Here is a 17,181-nt window from a genome sequence, read left to right as displayed (position 1 = left end):
TCTATACAGTTTTGTTATTATTTTATTGAATTTTATTATTGTATTGATCATTATTTACAATTTATTTAAATAAAATATTGATACAGAAAAAATTATATTGAAAACGATTTAAAGTACAATTAAAAAAATATTTTCAATAACATATGTGAATAATTTAATGCTTAGTATTGCAATAATATAATTGTCTGGTCGAGTTAAAGTACTTATTAATATTGAAACTGTTTAGAAGTTTTAGTTAGAAGTACTTTCAATGTCAAATTATATCATTGAATTGCAAGGCACTGTATTTAAATTTTAATTCATCAAAATGATTATTCATATTTTGTCACTGGATGAATTTTCTCTTGTAATCGTTAAAAATGTACATTTCAATTTTACCTTTCCGATAATTATCACTTATTAATTTTTCCTCGAGAAAACCGATCATCAAGGGATTGAGCTTTCATAATAAAACTCCTTTTCTTAGCTTCATCCACATGTGTAATTTGTAAGTCAACGTCACGATCAAAAGGTCTTCTTACACTTGTGCCTGCTTTTTTAGCCTTTTTCTCTTCTTTCTAATAATAGAAGACACAAAAATAATGTTTAAACAATCAAAAATTGTCATTTTTCAAAAGAAATAATGAATTTTAATTTACCTTTTTCTTTTTATGCATTTTTTTCTGATGCATTTCAAGAAGAGATTCACCGTCTCTTTTACTTGGTTTCCCTTTTTTCATTAATTCTTCTTCGCGATCATTTTCCTGCGGTTTTATATTGCCCATTAGCATCTCTTTTTGTTTCTTCTCACGATCAGCAGGAGTGTCAGTCCACTCAGACCGATCTGACATGTCAGGAGCTTCTCTGGAGCGAAATTTCCTGGGACCTAATCCTAAATTCACTGCATGAACTGACGGTAGTTCAGTCATCCATTCTTCTCGTTTTTTTTCTTCTTTATAATCCTAGATAAACAATAGAATTTTTATTACTATCATGATCAATTTTTTTCAATAAAATGTTTAGTCTAGACCAGGCATGGGCAAGTGGTACTCCTCAGAGTAACTGTTACTCAGTTCCTGGATTTCTTAAAATCATTTTCATTGTGGACCTTATTGTACGAGTACTCTTAATCTTAAAAGGTACTCTGACTTAAAAACGTTGCCCATGCCTGGTCTAGACTCCAGAGCAGTGCTAAGCTGTTTTATACTCTTTAGAGCACACTATGTTTCTCAAACATGAATTATGCCCAGGTAAAAATTTTTTCAGTCTCTATAAGTTTTCCTGCAAATCAAAATTTCCCCAGCTTTGCTCAAGAACTGACATGGACAATCATAATTCACAACAAATTCTCTATCTTCGTAATGATAACTTTATTACTTGAATCTAGAAATTACTCATGCTTAATCTAGAGTACTCACCATTCTTGCTAATTCTTTTTTAATAAGTCGAGCTCTATATTCCAATTGCTGTTGAATCTGGTCATTATCAATATCAGGATGATCTGCTGGAAGAGGACCTAAAATATCATCTTCAACCGCTTCTTCATTCTCCATCATTTCCATTTTATTTTCTTCACATTCCATCTCTAAAGTATGTCTTAAATGGTCTGGAAGTGTTGGTCCAATAATTTTAGTTTGTGCTTTTTTTGTATTCACCGGCAAAGATGGACCAAAAACCTCGGTATCTTCATCATTTTTTTGAGCAAGTTGTTTGCAAAAATTATCCGGCAAACATGGTCCAATGATTTTTGGTTTATCACTACACGTTGGAGTTGATTTCGTGAGACTTGGAGGCAAACTTGGACCATAACATTCTTCATCTTCATGAAGTTTATCATCATTTTCATCTATATCGTTATCGCTGTATGATTTATCAGAAATTTTATCACTTGAGTCTTTAGAATGTACATTTTTCGTATCACTGTCATGAAAGCTGTGTGAAAAAGATGCTGATGTTGATGCATTATTCATGAAAACATCTGGAACGTCATCATCAGAATGACTATCGTCAAGACTTGATTCATCTCCATTTTTTGAACTTTTTATTTTTTTCTCTCTCGATCTTCTTTTTGTTTTTTTTGTTTTTCTATCCTTACTGTCTGAACTACTTTTTCGTAATTTTTTCTCATCTTTAGATGAATCTGATATCTCTTCTGCATCAGAAACAATGTCGAAATCACTTAAATTTAATTCTTTACAATCTTGCGCTTCTATTGAAATTCTGTCATCATCTACATTACTTAAATCATCATCAGGATTTTTTTCTTTGACATCTATTCGACTCTTTACATTATCTTCGCTAAATTTTGATCTTCTGCTGGATTTCTCTCGATCTTTTGAATGTTTTTTTTCACTTCTTTCACTATTTTTTTGACTTTCAGATTCCCGATTTTTTTCATAAGATCTTTCCCTTGATCTTTTCCTTCTATTGTCTCTATTTTTTAAATCCCTCGAGTCTCCTGGTCTTGAATTTTTTCTTCCTAGTTCCCAGGAGTCTTTGTGAGCATGTCTATGTCTTGAATCATCTCGATGTTTTGTATCATCTTTTTTCTTTAATTCTTCTCTACTTTTTCGATCTTTCGAGCTTCTTTTTTCATCTTTACTACTCTTAGATTCTTTTTTACGTTCGTAACTTGATCTATCATCCTTTCGGTCATACCTCGATCGATCTCTCGACCTCGATCGACGTGATTGAAGTTTTGATGGTGATGTTTTACTACATTGTGAACCAAGATTGATCGAATGTGAATCTTTTCTCGTTGCTTCAAAACGAAACCTTCGGCCTTCGTCGCTATCTTGACTTTCAGAATCGGAATTCATCGTCATAGTCTACACTGTAAAAAAAATATTTTCAATAATTTATTTTTGCTTATAATTTACGAAAATGGTATTTATGAATAAAAAAAATTAATTTTTAAAGTAAATTCTATTTAATTAATTTAAAATTATTGGTTTTGTTTTTAAATACTTTATTTATTACTGAAGTTTTTGACAATAAATTAAGATTTCTTTTGATTGTCTTTTTCTATTGCCTTTGGAGGAATCTTTTTTGTCACTTTTTCCATAATTTTATTAATTTTCGGTGCTACAGGAAGTGCTGATGCGATCAACTGTTTACTTAAATAAATATTTCTATTTGATTGAATCATTTTGACTATTTTGGCACTACTATATTTAACTGATTTTGCAATTCCTGCTGTCAAAATCCCTTTAAGACTCTGTGTTATACTAGATCGTCTTACGATCTCCTTAAAAACTTCCTGCACTAACTCATTACACTCGGGATCATAAGCTATCGCTCGAAGGCAATCTTCTACATCGTAGGTTCTTGATCCTTGGGACCATTTTCTGACTAATTTTACTTGAGGGACCCTTGGAAGTTGATTTAAATGATGAATTTTCGCTGTAGGGCTGCCATCCTGACGGCACATTATCGGCCCTCCTTCAGATGAAGACATTTCCATACAATGATCGAAAAATTTTAATACAGGAGCATATAAAAGTTTAAAATTTTCTATTTGAGGAATTACTATGTTATTTATTTTAGATTTATCTTCCCCAAAGGTCATCCTAAAGTCACCATGGTAAGATAGACTAGCTATTGTTTTGTAAAAATCAATTTGATTGAAATCTTCAGGTAAAAGAAGCAAAGCCGCGTGAACTGCAGATTTTAAATTTTGAGCAAGAGCTGTTTGAAGAGATGAATTGTTTTCAGGACCAATTAATACCTAGACAGAGTTACAAAAAAAATAATTTACCAAATAAAGTATTGAAGTTATTATTATAAATAATTACTTAAATAAAAATATTGAAGAAGATAATTATAAATATAAAATTTTTAATAATTAACAGTAAATATTATGATTAAAATGTGTTATTGCATATATAAGTCAACAATTAATTGTTTAATTAAAACCAAAATAATTATATCATATGCAACTCTGCACCTGAACTGGTTTGTGAAGTCTTCCAGAAAGGTATAACATGTTCCAGTCCAACAAATCCTCGATCAAAGCCACCTCTGATATTACTCCGTATTTCATTAATCTTTCATCTGAAGATTTGATTAAAGTATTGTAATAAATCCTAGCTCCCCATTTTTCTTGAACATTTGCAATAACTTTTGGTCCAAGAAATCTCAATGGTTGAGCATAATGACTAGGATTTTTCATTAAATTTTGTGAATGCCATCTTTTTGGGTTACTGACGACAAAAATAAGATCCAACATATTTTTTGTAGGGTCAGTCTTCTGTTTAAATACCCCAGATCCATAAGCAAAGCAAAATTTGATGTTTTTTGGAAATTCTTGAAGAATTCTTTGAAGTGGAGATAAAATTATTTTTTCCATTTCTTTAAAGTTATTTGAGATACTTTTCAATGTTCGTTTTTTTTTTTTGAAATATTTATAATAGCTATTTCCAGTACTTTTAAGCTTTTCAATGTTTTGTCTGACTTATTAATATGCTTTAAGATGTTTGACAGCAATTATTTGGTGCTTGGTAGTACCTTCGAATTTATTAATAATTTTTTATTTATATTATCATTAATAATTCTTTGTTTTTAGCTAGTAATCATAATTACATATTTTATTGATGAGTATTTGAATTAATTTTCAATTGTATAATTTTTTAAAGCACATTGTTTGTAATGTTGTGATGAAAGTTGAATTTAAAAATCAATCCAAGTTAATGGTAATAAATTTAACAACTTGAATTCCTTTTGCAACATTACCTAGATACATAAATTATTCTAAAAGACTACATATTCGTGAAAAATATTAATATTGAAAGATTATTTCAAAACTTACTCCAAAAATGAATCATCTAAATAACCTCTTAGGACTGATTCTCAAATTATTTTATAGAATTTAGAATAAAAGAATAATTATTTAACGATAATTATTACTAACTTCATTTCGAGAATTTTATTCACTGATCTACAATTTATTTCTTATTTTTTTTCTAATTTATTGAGTAAACGAAAAACATACGAATTTCAGTTATTGTGAATGTTTGCAGCAGAGCTTTAGAACAAATTTTTAGTTTTTACTTTGGATCAAAGTGGTACACTACTTTCAGCAAAAAATGGCGGGGAAATTTAAACTTTATTTTTCACTAATTATCGGTAATATTTTAAACAAATTATTTTTTATGTTATTTATTTTTAATATTTAGCTGATTTTTATCAATATTTTATTTTTAAAGAAACATTCAATAATTTTGTCATTTTTTTTTTAAATTAAGAGAGCACTCTGACGGCCTTGAGGCAAACTAAAAATAGTATCTCATGTCAATTCGGATAATTCCTCCACGTAAACATAACCAAAAGTAGCTTTATTTTTAATTATTTTTTCAGTATTTAAAGTCTTTTATATTAAAACTCAATTATGTCATCTAAAAATTACTTAGATTTAGATATAAATAAATTATTTAAAGAGCACAAAATAAAAGATATTGAAGAAATACAGAAAAAAATTCAAGCTGAAAGTGATTGGAAAAAAGTAGAGCTCCGTACTCTTGTAGGGTAAGTGATTAATTGTAAATATAAATCTAATAAAATTCAAATGAATAAATAATAAATCATTACAGAGAACGTTATCGAGATTTAATTCAAGCAGCAGACACAATAGCAGAGATGAGAAAAACAACAGAATCTGTCATACAAAGAATAGCAGATATAGAAGATACTTTTAAAGATCTTAATCAAAAATATTTAATTGGTTTTAAAATAGATCCCCCTGATGAGTCTTTATCTCATGAAGAAAAAAATGTCATGGATGCTGTGATCGTTCAAATAAAAATTCTTATGGATATACCGGAGCATATTTGGTCAGCGATTGATGATAAAAACCTCATGAGAGCTAGTCAACTATTTATTCTTGCTCAACATATTAATTATAGTTTAATTTTTGAAGTTGGTCAAGCTAATTTAGCACAAAAGTATCCAGTAGTTACCAAGCAATGGTCCATGATCAGTAATTTCCGAAGAATTATTGCTGAAGAATGTCATCATATTTTAGGATCTACTGACTTAACCCCTGAGGTACAAAAAAATTTTCATTCAATTCTTATTATTCTTATTATCAACACTCTTAAATCTTTTATTACCATTTTTTAGGTCGCTGCCAACTGTTTAGCATCCCTTGTGCTCATGGAAAAAACAAATTCTAAGGATTTATTAGATAAATTGATTAATCTTCGTTCTAGAGCCATAGAGTCAATAGTCAAAAGCGAAAGTCCTCAGAGTGTTAGACACAGGATCAAGCTAAGTGTCAAAATGTTGATTGATACTGTAGCTTTGATACATTTCTGTTTTATAAGTTAGTATTATATTATTTATTCTTTTTTGTATTTCATAACATAATCAATTATAGTAATGAAACACATAAATTTTAGATGCTTATAATCAACAAAGTGGACTTATTACTACATTCATCAAAGAGATCATGGATCAAGAGTCATTGAAAATGCTTTGTCAACTTGATTTGAGTAACCAAATAATTGATAAATACCTTCCGAGTGTAACAAAAAATCACAAACTTTTTGCTAAAGATGAATTTACGGACCTCTCTTCTGTAGATCTTCATTCTAGATTTAATCTATGGTTAAGTTGGGTAAAAACCTTTACAGCAACTGAAATTTCACGTTTATTAAATCTCGTAACATCTGTGAAAGGTATTTATAACATTAGAGAAGAGTCGATTGCCATTCAACTTCCAGAATATTGGACAAATATCTGGAAAGATCTTTCCTTACCAATTATTAACTTCTGGACAGAGTTTTATCACCCATTATTAACAGATAGAGTGAAAGAAATAGTTCAAGACCGATGGAAAGAAACTTTAACCGATTTAAAGACGAAAACGACTGATTTCTTATCAAAGTTAACGAATGAGAAGTTTGATTATCCAGAGAATGATCTTAGGTGGTTCATTTGGAAAGATTCTCCAACGGATATTCCTCAGAAGTTATCCAAAAGCGGTTCATCGGATGTTAAAAGATCGTTATTGATGAAAGCTAGAGGCTATTCACCAAATCTTGTCAATTTATGCGAATCATTCGACGAAAATTTGCATTCCTTACTGTTAGATTTAGAACAATATTTATACGAGACGGAAAAGATGTCGTCGGTGGCTGATGATTTGTTAGCACTGAATCTCTCATCGCTTTTTGACAAATTCAATGATCGATCTGCAGTTCAAGAAAATTTGCAGCAAATCAGTACACTTATGATTGATGATTTAATTATTTTTATCGAAAAAGAGTGTATTTGTGAAACTCCTAAGTATGGAAAAAGTGAAATTAATGTGATTGTGATGGCCAGATTCCTTCAAGCTTTGACTGCTTTATGTCCTAATTTAAATAAATGTTTTACGTTGAGTAAGATTTCAGGTCTGACAATTTCTAATGTGAAATGGCAAAGCATTTGTGATAAAATGAAAGATAAAAGCACTTCAATCTGGTCTATTTGGGCTTCTCGATATCGAAATAAAGTAAAGGATCATGCAAATAATGTTTTGAGAAGCGAATCTATTGATGGATTGAAAGTAGCGACGATTATTTCTGAATGGGAAAAAGTAACGATTGAAGAAGAAGCTGAAGATGGCAAAAGAATTAAATCAGAAATTTTAGTCCCTTATCAACCATCAGCTTGCTTGACAAAATTTTTAGCGACAATAATGAAGGATTTAAACAAAGTCGTTCCTCATACTATTCCTAGAAAAGTACTTCATGAATTAATTGAAAATATTGTAATAGAATTATTCAATTATTATGAAGAAGTGTCTAAGTGTTTGAATTTAAAGCAAAAGCAAGCTTTTCAAGTACTACTCGATGTTAAATATATTACAATGTTAATGGTATCGCGAGAGAATAAAACTTTAACTGACAGATCAGTAGAACTTTGTAATAATGTACAAGAAAAAATTGATCCATTTGATTCTGACGTTTTTTTTCCATTTATTCATGTGAATGTTAAAAAAAGTGTTCAAAGATCATTGGTGAGTGTTTAAAAATAAATAAGTTTATTGCAATGATTAAAAAATAAATAGAAACTTTACAAATAAAGGTAAAGGCAAGAATAAAATACTTTCTAAAGTCATTTTTCAATGAAATAAATTTTAAATAAAGTTATTTTATGTTTAATACTGCTTATAATGTATCGGAAAAGTGAAAAAAAATATTGACTATTCATGCATTTGCTACGTTCACTACAAGAGACTTTAAAACTTTAAAAAGAAATTTTAATTTAACATAAAAAATTCAGAACAATTGCCATATCTTGATATTAAACTATTATTAAAAAGTTAATTTACGTATGTAAATAGATATTAGTATTTAAATTAAAGAAATATATTTTTCGTTAATGTTCAAACATCAAATTTTTCTTAAAATCTCGAGAATTGCTGCCTTTACCTTTTCAGCTTTGTAGAATACTTGTTAGTATATTTATTTTAATCTCTGTAATTGTATTCTCTATTATTAAATTAATACGTGTTAATATTTGTGGCATTCCAGTTGATTTTCGGCAATGTGGTACCGCAATTGGAGCAGTTATATTCAGTCCTAGGTGCTCGTAGTGAATTAAATGATAGTGGAAAGTCAATAGCTGATCCTCCGGGTGTTCTTGCTATTTGCACTGGCGCTCCTTGGTTCTCACCGTTGGCTGTAACAGTACCATCAAAGAATTTGCCTCTCATTTCCGTAACGATGCCCGACAAAGCCCAGGTATTTGCTTCAAATCTAATTAAACTAAACATAAAAAGATTTCCTTCATTACATCTACCAACATTTCAAATAATGGGAAATAGAACAAAAGGTCTTACCTTACAATGTTGTTAATAAATCAGTAGTGTATCATATTTTGATACTTTTTCATTGTGTATCTTTAGATTGGCGCTTGAGGTAAGAAGCCTAAATTCTTTGGTAAGGGACTAAGATTGTGCTCGTGGAGAGCTTTTTAGCTATATTAATAAAGACTAAAGGCTTTTCTTGCATGCACTTAACTCAATAATTGATTTTTTATTTGAGTGTGATTAAAATAAAACAAAAAAGACGTTTAAAAACATTTCTTTTGAAATAATACATTGAATTTTCGAAGTTTTTCTTGAATTTTTACACTCAAAGTTTTGCTATTTCAATTATCATCAACTAAAGACATGATGAAGTTGCAAAACTATTCTCATAAAATCTTTTATATCATCGTAAACTACCACCTTCCTCTCGTAAAGAATATAGTGATTATATTTGTTGGTTTTTGTATAAGCTCATATTAATTATAACTCTTGCTAAGATTAAATATATAGACTAATTTATTTTCTTACTTAATCTCTGGAACAGCGCAAAAAAATGCCAGTGAAGGAACACACCAGAAACGATTCAACTGGAGCTTCTATTAAGTCTGGAGCTGCTGCATTTTTTGGAGCCATGGGTTCTGATTGGTTTAGTGCAAGTTAACTGATTAATTATCTATTTAATTAATATATCGTTATGTATATAATTGTTATATTATTTTATATTTTGTTATTGATAAATAAAAATAATAAATAATTAATAGATAATTTTACAATAGACTTTTATTTAATTCTTTTTTTATAGTGCTTGAAGAAAATTTGTTGATATTTGGTTCTTTTTTATGAAACATAATGGCTTATTAAATCTAAAAAATTTATCGTACAGTTGTATTTTAGAGAACAATTTTTTTCATATTCAGCTTCAATTATTTCCTTGGATAAATTTTCATTTTCCGAACTGGATGGTCTGAAAATAATAAATAAAAAAGTTAATTTAAATTTCCTATTTTGTCCGATAAAGTTTTATTCATACGTAAAGAGTATATGGATAATATCTCCAATCAATCCATTTCCGGTGATAGGAGTTGATGCAGCTTCACATATTGTTCGTAACAAGCATTTTCGACCTGAATAGCCAGCTCTGTATTCACAAATGTTCAATTGAATGTATAAATATAGAAAATTATTTATTTCTTCTTGTCAGTAATTATACCTTTCTAGTTTATTTTCTATTATTTTATAAGCAACTGTTCTACTGAAGCTTTTTTTTTGGAAATATTCATTGTATTCATTGAAATATGTCGAATTTTTATCTGGAAGTTGATAATTAGCTTCAAAGTAATATGCCATTGATACTGACTTTCCTGGCAGATCCAAAGGAATTCCAACAGCAAAGAAAATCTGATTCAATGAAAGATAAAGTTAATGATAAAATAATTGAAAAGTTTATGTGTTTCATAAATTTATCAATAAATCACCCCCATTCCACTTCCGTTTGGAAAAGTGATAGACCGAATATGCCTTTCGATAGTAGAAGTGACGTTTTTTACTCTAAGTCCACCAACAAGGCTCACATAAAACCATAATACAAGGGATTTCAGTATGAAATATTTCAACATTTTTAATAATATTTTCACCCCTTCTCCTGTACCAACTAAATTCAACTCGGCTGGTCTAATGCGGACATTATTCACTTGTCTGTTCTCAAGGGAATTAACTACTAACAAACTTACGGAAGTAACTTGTTGATGAATACTAATTGTTGTAGATCATCACGAAGACTACTTGTTAGTCTGTGATAATTTAATTAATAGATTTTCTTTTAAATTTAATTACACAACTAAATGGCACCATCATTAATCAATTAAATTTCTGTCACTTGACTATTATATTTAAACTTGATAATTAATATTTCTAAATAAAATTCAGCCATTTTTTTTATTCCTTCTTCCTGTTAGCATTAAACTGAAAGAAATAAAAGATCCTGAGTCAGAATTTTACTCTTATTTTGTCGCTGTACCGCCTGACAGAAATTATTTTGCCGCTGAACCTGCTTACTATACTTTATTTACAATAAAAATTTTTGTCTTCATCCAGAATATCTACGCGTTTTCCATAATTATTATGAATTTATTAATGAAATCTATATTATTAAATTAGTTTTATCAACATTTGACGATTAAAAATTATTTGTAGTGATTTAAAATAATTTCTAATAGTTAGTAATGGTGAGGAAATATTTTCTATAATATTTAATTGTTTATAACAATACATTATTATATTCAATATGATTATTTTATTACTACCAAGTACAGAATATTTTGATAAACTATTTTTAATAGGGGCTCAGTGGGAAAATGTAGATTTTTAGGGGGTTCAGCGGCAAAATAAGAGTAAAATTCTGACTCGGGCGGTTATTATGTAGACTAAGTACTATTGATATTAGTTCATGAGAGTCTTTCAGTCTGTTAGGACATACTTTTTGAATCTTGATTTAACTCAATAAAGGAAGTTGAAATATAATTTCAATTAGTTTGTTTATTCATAATAATAAATATCCTTAGCCTAATTTACCAACATTATGTATTTAAGGTACTAGTTAACTTCCCATTAGGAAGTTATTGAAATTGGGTCGATTGGTGAAATTTGAATTTTCATCATATCTTCACGTTTCATGGTATTTGCAAGCATACTGACCAATTTTTAGAATGATGTGTGTGTGTACGTACGTACATATGTCTGTACGGATGTCAGCATTTTTGTCGTTTTCGATATCTCGAGAACGGAACGAGATATCGACTTCAATCTAAATTTATTCAAAAAATATTATCATAAAGAAGATCTGAGTAAAATTTGAACAAATTCGGTTGAGGCGTTTTTTGTATAACAAAAAAACTAATAATAAAAAAATGAAAAGATTAGCTACTTATAATACTGTTAAGTCAAAAAATAACAATTTCATTTGAAAATTGAGTCGATACTGACTAGACATTATTGTTCACAACCAAATATGACTTTCAACATTTACACATTGTTTATAACAATACGAATTTGTTATATACAATTAAAAATTGTATTTATTGATTAAGTAATGTGTATATCACATAGATTTGGATGTTTTTAACAATCATTGATATGATTATTTAAATTTGTTATAAACAATTACTACTGGGAAGTTCGTCGTGCTAGCACAGACAAAGTGTGCTCAGAACTATCTAAAAAAAAATCAATTTTTTATTTTAACTCTTCAAGTTTTTTATCATCAAAGAGTTTAAAGAATTCTTCATAAAAATCTCGTACAAATCATGGTCCAAGAAATAAATAAAAAAGCTAAAAGATGAAAAAAGAAAAGAAACAAATGCATTTTGATACAACAAGTTAGTATACCTTTACTGTAAAAAATATATATATCTATGATCTTTCATCTACTGCCAAAGTTTTATGATCAACCATAGAATTTCATGATCCACTCAACGACTTATTTTGTAGGTCTTACGAATTCTTTACATCCTTTCTTTGTTTTATAACCACGTAAATAAAACTTCATTTCATTTATTATAACTCTGTCAGCATCTTTTTGTGACAATTTCTGTTTTTTTCTTCAAGTTGTAAGACAATGAAGTATCGATCTTTTTGTCGTTCTTACCGTGACTTAACTAAAAAGGAGTGGTTAAAAGGAAGTAGTCCAAGTGGGTAGGAAAACAAAGAGAATGGTTTTGATTTGTGTCCATACAGGTCACGTATATCCGTCGTTATTTACTTTGACTTCCTCTTTTGACTTGTGCCAATATTGTCAGATTAAATGAACCTTGAATCCACAATCTATTCTGTCGGAAATTTATCGCAATTTTTGTAAATTAAAATACTCATTATATATTTCTATAACAGTAAGAAGTATTTATGTAGAATGAAAATTTGTTGAAACTAAAAGTAAACAATATTTTCCAATTACTTAGGTAAATTTATTCAACAAAGATGATCCTTTTCTTCACAAATGTGTTTTTAACCACAAAAAGGATGATACCAAAATAGAAATAACCGATACGTACTTGTCGACAGCTTAAGTGTTTTGAAAAGACTGACATAGTTGACAAGGAAAGCTTGTCGATAACGACCGATTAAAACCAAAAGTGTTGTAGGTACTTCTTGACGCTTTTCCCGAGGGACCAACTGAATTATCCTGACGGAGATTCTTTTCTCATGGAAATTGACGTGACTGGATAGAATCAGCTGGTAAAAAGGTTGTCTTTTTCAAGTGATCTTTTGTTGACAGGCTTTTTTTTTATACTTTTGGCTTTCGATTCCATAAATCGATTTTGTCGTTTATGTCTTGATGTCTAACACTTCCAATAATCATTACTCTTCATCTGTCATTTGTACTCACAATTTTTTCCCATCCAACCTTCTAGATAGGTTCAAGAAATATTTTTCAGTCAATGGCTTTACACGTTATAGAACTCGAGAGTCTGACGTGAAAACGACGTTGGAAATGCGACATTCGCTCCCAAGTGCATACTACGTAGAATTAGCCATGTCAGCCGTGAAGTAAGATGAACTAACAGGACACCAAGAGACCGAGAAAACGTTTTGGGACCATCTTCTAGCGTACGATCGATCCCGGAGGATCTTTAACTACTGATAAATCAAGACTTTTTACGTGAAAATTGTGTAACAAATTCCATTAGATTAAAAAACGAGTCAGGTAAGAGACTTTAAATGATCTTTTTTATTTTGTTTATGACATGTTTCAGAATGGTAACTCGGGAAAAAATAGAAGTAGTCCAGTCAATATGCTTCTAAAAATGAAAGTCCGTTGAATATTAACCGATTTTGTTCATTAGGTTGTTTTTAGTGACGGCAAACATCAGCATGAATTTATGAACACATGACAAAATGTGTTTTTTTGTTTATAAAAAAAAAGCTTTTTTTGTATTAAACATCTTGAAAAAAACGCATCGGAGATCAAGACATGATGTGTATAATTTTTTGAGATTTTCACGAGAAAAACAATGAGACCAGTCTCAGCTCTCTACGACTAATGGTTTTTGAAATATTTAATTGTTTATGTCAAAAGTACCACTGTTTTTTAAACAATTGTTCGTAGCTCATCAACAAATGAACTTTTTTAAGTTTTTTTTTTTAATCGGAAGCTACATTCATGTCAAATATGTCAACCAACTTGGCATTGATTAATTGTCATTACTTTTTAAGATTAAAAAAAAAACATGCATCATGGCAAACTCTATTAAATTTGCAATAGATCTACCCAGATCTACATTGTCCTCATTTTTTAGATTTAATTCGATCTACTCATATCTAAAAAACTAAAGATTCTTTTGATTCATGTAAATCTATGTGTATCAAGTAAGATCACTGTATATCTACACAAATTACTCTGCAAATCCAAGTGTGTTATTCTCGTAGACACTTTTAACACGTAAGCCTCTTCAATGTTAAGTGTTGTAAACAAACTATAGATTTTTCACACACTATGAAATGTGTTAAAAGTGTCTACAAATTATATATAGTTTGTTTATGGACATTTGACATTGAACACACTTTATGCTTGTTATTTTAGCACGTTTGTAAAATCTTGGGATTCGCAGTGTACTTCATGTCTATGGAGATCTCCATTGATCTCAATGATAAAAGAAATTGAACACATCTACAGAGATCACAGAAGATCTAAAGTGATCAAAACAGATGTACACAGAACAAAGCAGATCTAATTGTGCCAAAAAATAGATCAATGTAGATTTATTTTATTTTTTCGCAGGAAGTTCAAGTAAGTTTGCTAGAAAAAATATTAAATAATTCACAAATTATTCAGCGATAAAAATTATGATTAATTATTCAAAAAAAAATAATACCTAACAGTCATTTGTCATATTCATAGTCACTGCAGCATGCTCTATTACACTACTTCTAATACATAATAGATTATAATTTTATTTATGATTAAAATGATGAAAATTGGTAGAGAAAACAGTCAACAAAAAATTGGAAATGAACGAAAAAATTTATACAATGTAGATAATTTATTAAATGTAAAAATACCAACGAGCTCATATTTTATAAACTTTTAAAAATAACTTTTATAAAGTTTATAAACCGTGGAATATTCAATTTTATTCACTAATATTTAACATCACGAACTAGTGATATTACCAAAAATTTACTAGAATTTTACTTTTTTAAATTTAAGTTTAAATTATTTAATATAAAATTATGATTTAAACAAATTAGATGTGATTGATGATAGAGAAATTTTTCTACTATTTTGAGTCAGTGATAAATTTAATTATGATACTACTTTTTTTTCTTTTAATTTATTCCTCATTCAAAAAGCTATTTTATCTCTGACTAATCATAATACGAGTATTATCATATAAGTCAGTATGATACCAATAATCTGAACCAAGAATAACAAATTTATTAATGCACAGAACATTAATTAATAACATGTAAAATTATCGTTTCCGTTCAGTTTTTACCACATAGTCTATGAAGTGTTCTGATATATTTTTCATATAAATCCTGCCGACATTAATCGTCAATTATTGAATTGCAAATAATTAAAACAGATAGAAGTTTAGAAAGGTCCGTGATAAGGAATGTAAATAGCAGAATCAAATAATTCACATAACACCCATTAAATTTTGTTGTTCTTACTCTATCCCTAATCGTTTTCGAGATATGAGCAATTATTTTTTAAAAGACATGTCATTTATCTAGAAATATGAAACGATTTCTTTTTAATTCTCCATTATGAGGAAGTCGATTTTTCGAATAATATTTTTACGTTTGGAGACATTTGAAAGCATAGGAGGTTTGAAAATAAATGTACGTATGATGGAAGATGAATTTCATTTTTAAGATAACACAATGAAAAAGATCTGAAATATATTTAAACGAATTTTGGTTCAACCGTTTTTATTTTAATAACAAACTGTAAGATAATTTTAGTCTACTTTTTGAATGATTAATATTAATCAAAAAGTGGTTAATATTAATAAAATATAGTTGTATATGACTTAAAAAAAATTACACATTTTTTATAACAATTTCAATGGTTTTAATTTATTGAATGATCAGTTTCAATTTAGGTGTATTTATATATATATATATATATATATATATATATATAAATCCATCTAATGTATTATTTGGGGACAGGGGACTGGTATCCCCCTCTCGATTTCCAAAATTTCCGTGCGGCCTTCGGCAAGTACAGCGTATGCAATTACAGTGTACCTTTGCCCTCATTTTCACCTTTTTTTTTTCAAAAAACAAAAAAAATTCATCACAACGTGGCAACGTCGTGTCCTCAAATAATACCTTCTATATAGACCAGTGGCTCAAATAATACGTTGGATACATGATTTTTTTTGGGGACTGTCCCCAAACTATACAAATGTCCTCGAATAATACCTTGTATTTAAGAAATGTCCCCAAATGACACTCTGATTAGATTTTATATTATATATAAATTCATAAGAAAATTAAAATGATATGAATAAACGTATTTAATGAATCTTTCATTTTTGGTTATATAATAATGATGATTATTTATATAGCGAATGAGGAGGAATATCAAGAACAGGATGAAGAACAGCAAAATGAAAAAAATGAGGAAGATACAAGAAAGAATGAACAAAACAAAATCAATATACAATAAAATCCCATGCATTTTCAACTACTTAGATAAAACAAACTGTAAAGTAATTTTAAGAAGCTTATAAGCATTTTCTCAATTTTTTTATAATAAAAATGATGAGTGAATGTTATATATGAACTTAAATGAATTATAAACTATTAAAAAATCATTTACGGTTAATACACCAGTGGATGAACAGTCACCAGTGAGTAGATGACATGGTCAATGTATCTACACGGAGAAAAAATTCCGTTAATTTTTATTTAAAAATCCATACAAAAATTACCGTGCTGCTCAAGAATGTGAGTTCAAACTTACTGAAAAGTAAAAAGTAATGATCAACATACAAAAATTATAAGTTACATAAGAAAATGTATCATTCAGTTTTTTGAAAATTACTTTGGCAGCACCAGAAAATTTAGTGTTCCACAGCACCTGAAAATTTAGTAACGTTAGCTGTGATAACTACGTAACCGACAAACAATTTTATTTAAGTTTAGTGATAATTTTTTTGGTTATATAAACAAATAAATAAATAAATTAGGTTCATTGATAATTAACTTTCTTAACTAATTAATTCGTTGGAATGAAATACGGCACACGTTTTACAATACTGCTATCCCTACGATCGGGATCTTACGCAGAAAACCTGTGTCGTCGATACAACCACCCGGCTCTCCGAAGAGATCTTCCTCTCCCGCTCACGGTGGCCCGAGAAAAATCATATAAATGACTTTTGTCTCGGCCGGGACTC

The 17,181-nt window shown here is 29.0% G+C and overlaps 4 protein-coding genes across 6 annotated transcripts; 1 reads left to right on the top strand and 3 right to left on the bottom strand.

The window, feature by feature from the left end:
- Window positions 1-138: 138 nt before the first annotated feature.
- LOC118064549 (serine/threonine-protein kinase PRP4 homolog) lies at window positions 139-5,126 on the bottom strand. Of its 2 annotated transcripts, none has more exons than XM_035079234.1 (4): window positions 4,889-5,126; window positions 1,398-2,812; window positions 639-941; window positions 139-557 (listed from the first exon to the last, which is right to left on the bottom strand). In XM_035079234.1, the coding sequence occupies exons 2-4, from the start codon at window positions 2,802-2,804 to the stop codon at window positions 393-395; spliced, it is 1,875 nt and encodes a 624-aa protein (XP_034935125.1). In that variant the 5' UTR covers window positions 2,805-2,812; window positions 4,889-5,126; the 3' UTR covers window positions 139-392. The 2 variants fall into 2 exon arrangements, with proteins under 2 accessions (XP_034935125.1, XP_034935124.1); XM_035079233.1 differs by having other exon boundaries at window positions 4,787-5,124.
- LOC118064550 (phosphatidate cytidylyltransferase, mitochondrial) lies at window positions 2,882-4,554 on the bottom strand. Its single transcript, XM_035079235.1, has 2 exons — window positions 3,926-4,554; window positions 2,882-3,706 (listed from the first exon to the last, which is right to left on the bottom strand). Exons 1-2 carry the CDS (start codon window positions 4,325-4,327, stop codon window positions 2,978-2,980), a joined length of 1,131 nt encoding a protein of 376 aa, XP_034935126.1. The 5' UTR covers window positions 4,328-4,554; the 3' UTR covers window positions 2,882-2,977.
- A 154-nt stretch (window positions 5,127-5,280) lies between the features above and the next one.
- Cog1 (conserved oligomeric Golgi complex subunit 1) lies at window positions 5,281-9,543 on the top strand. Of its 2 annotated transcripts, XM_035079289.1 has the most exons (7): window positions 5,281-5,502; window positions 5,568-6,021; window positions 6,097-6,298; window positions 6,375-7,978; window positions 8,496-8,705; window positions 8,870-8,903; window positions 9,318-9,426. In XM_035079289.1, the coding sequence occupies exons 1-6, from the start codon at window positions 5,366-5,368 to the stop codon at window positions 8,879-8,881; spliced, it is 2,619 nt and encodes an 872-aa protein (XP_034935180.1). In that variant the 5' UTR covers window positions 5,281-5,365; the 3' UTR covers window positions 8,882-8,903; window positions 9,318-9,426. The 2 variants fall into 2 exon arrangements, with proteins under 2 accessions (XP_034935180.1, XP_034935179.1); XM_035079288.1 differs by lacking the exon at window positions 8,870-8,903 and having other exon boundaries at window positions 9,318-9,543.
- A 67-nt stretch (window positions 9,544-9,610) lies between these two features.
- On the bottom strand, window positions 9,611-10,389 carry LOC118064573 (uncharacterized). Its single transcript, XM_035079256.1, has 4 exons — window positions 10,249-10,389; window positions 9,984-10,171; window positions 9,804-9,911; window positions 9,611-9,737 (listed from the first exon to the last, which is right to left on the bottom strand). Exons 1-4 carry the CDS (start codon window positions 10,387-10,389, stop codon window positions 9,611-9,613), a joined length of 564 nt encoding a protein of 187 aa, XP_034935147.1.
- Window positions 10,390-17,181: the final 6,792 nt, after the last annotated feature.

The sequence above is a fragment of the Chelonus insularis genome, unplaced genomic scaffold (assembly GCF_013357705.1).
Source record: "Chelonus insularis isolate UGA/USDA-ARS -01 unplaced genomic scaffold, ASM1335770v1 contig_23_pilon, whole genome shotgun sequence".
In the NCBI taxonomy this organism is placed as follows: Eukaryota; Metazoa; Arthropoda; class Insecta; order Hymenoptera; family Braconidae; genus Chelonus; species Chelonus insularis.
Note: the sequence above shows the minus strand (reverse complement) of the source record. Positions and strands in the feature narration are given on the sequence as shown.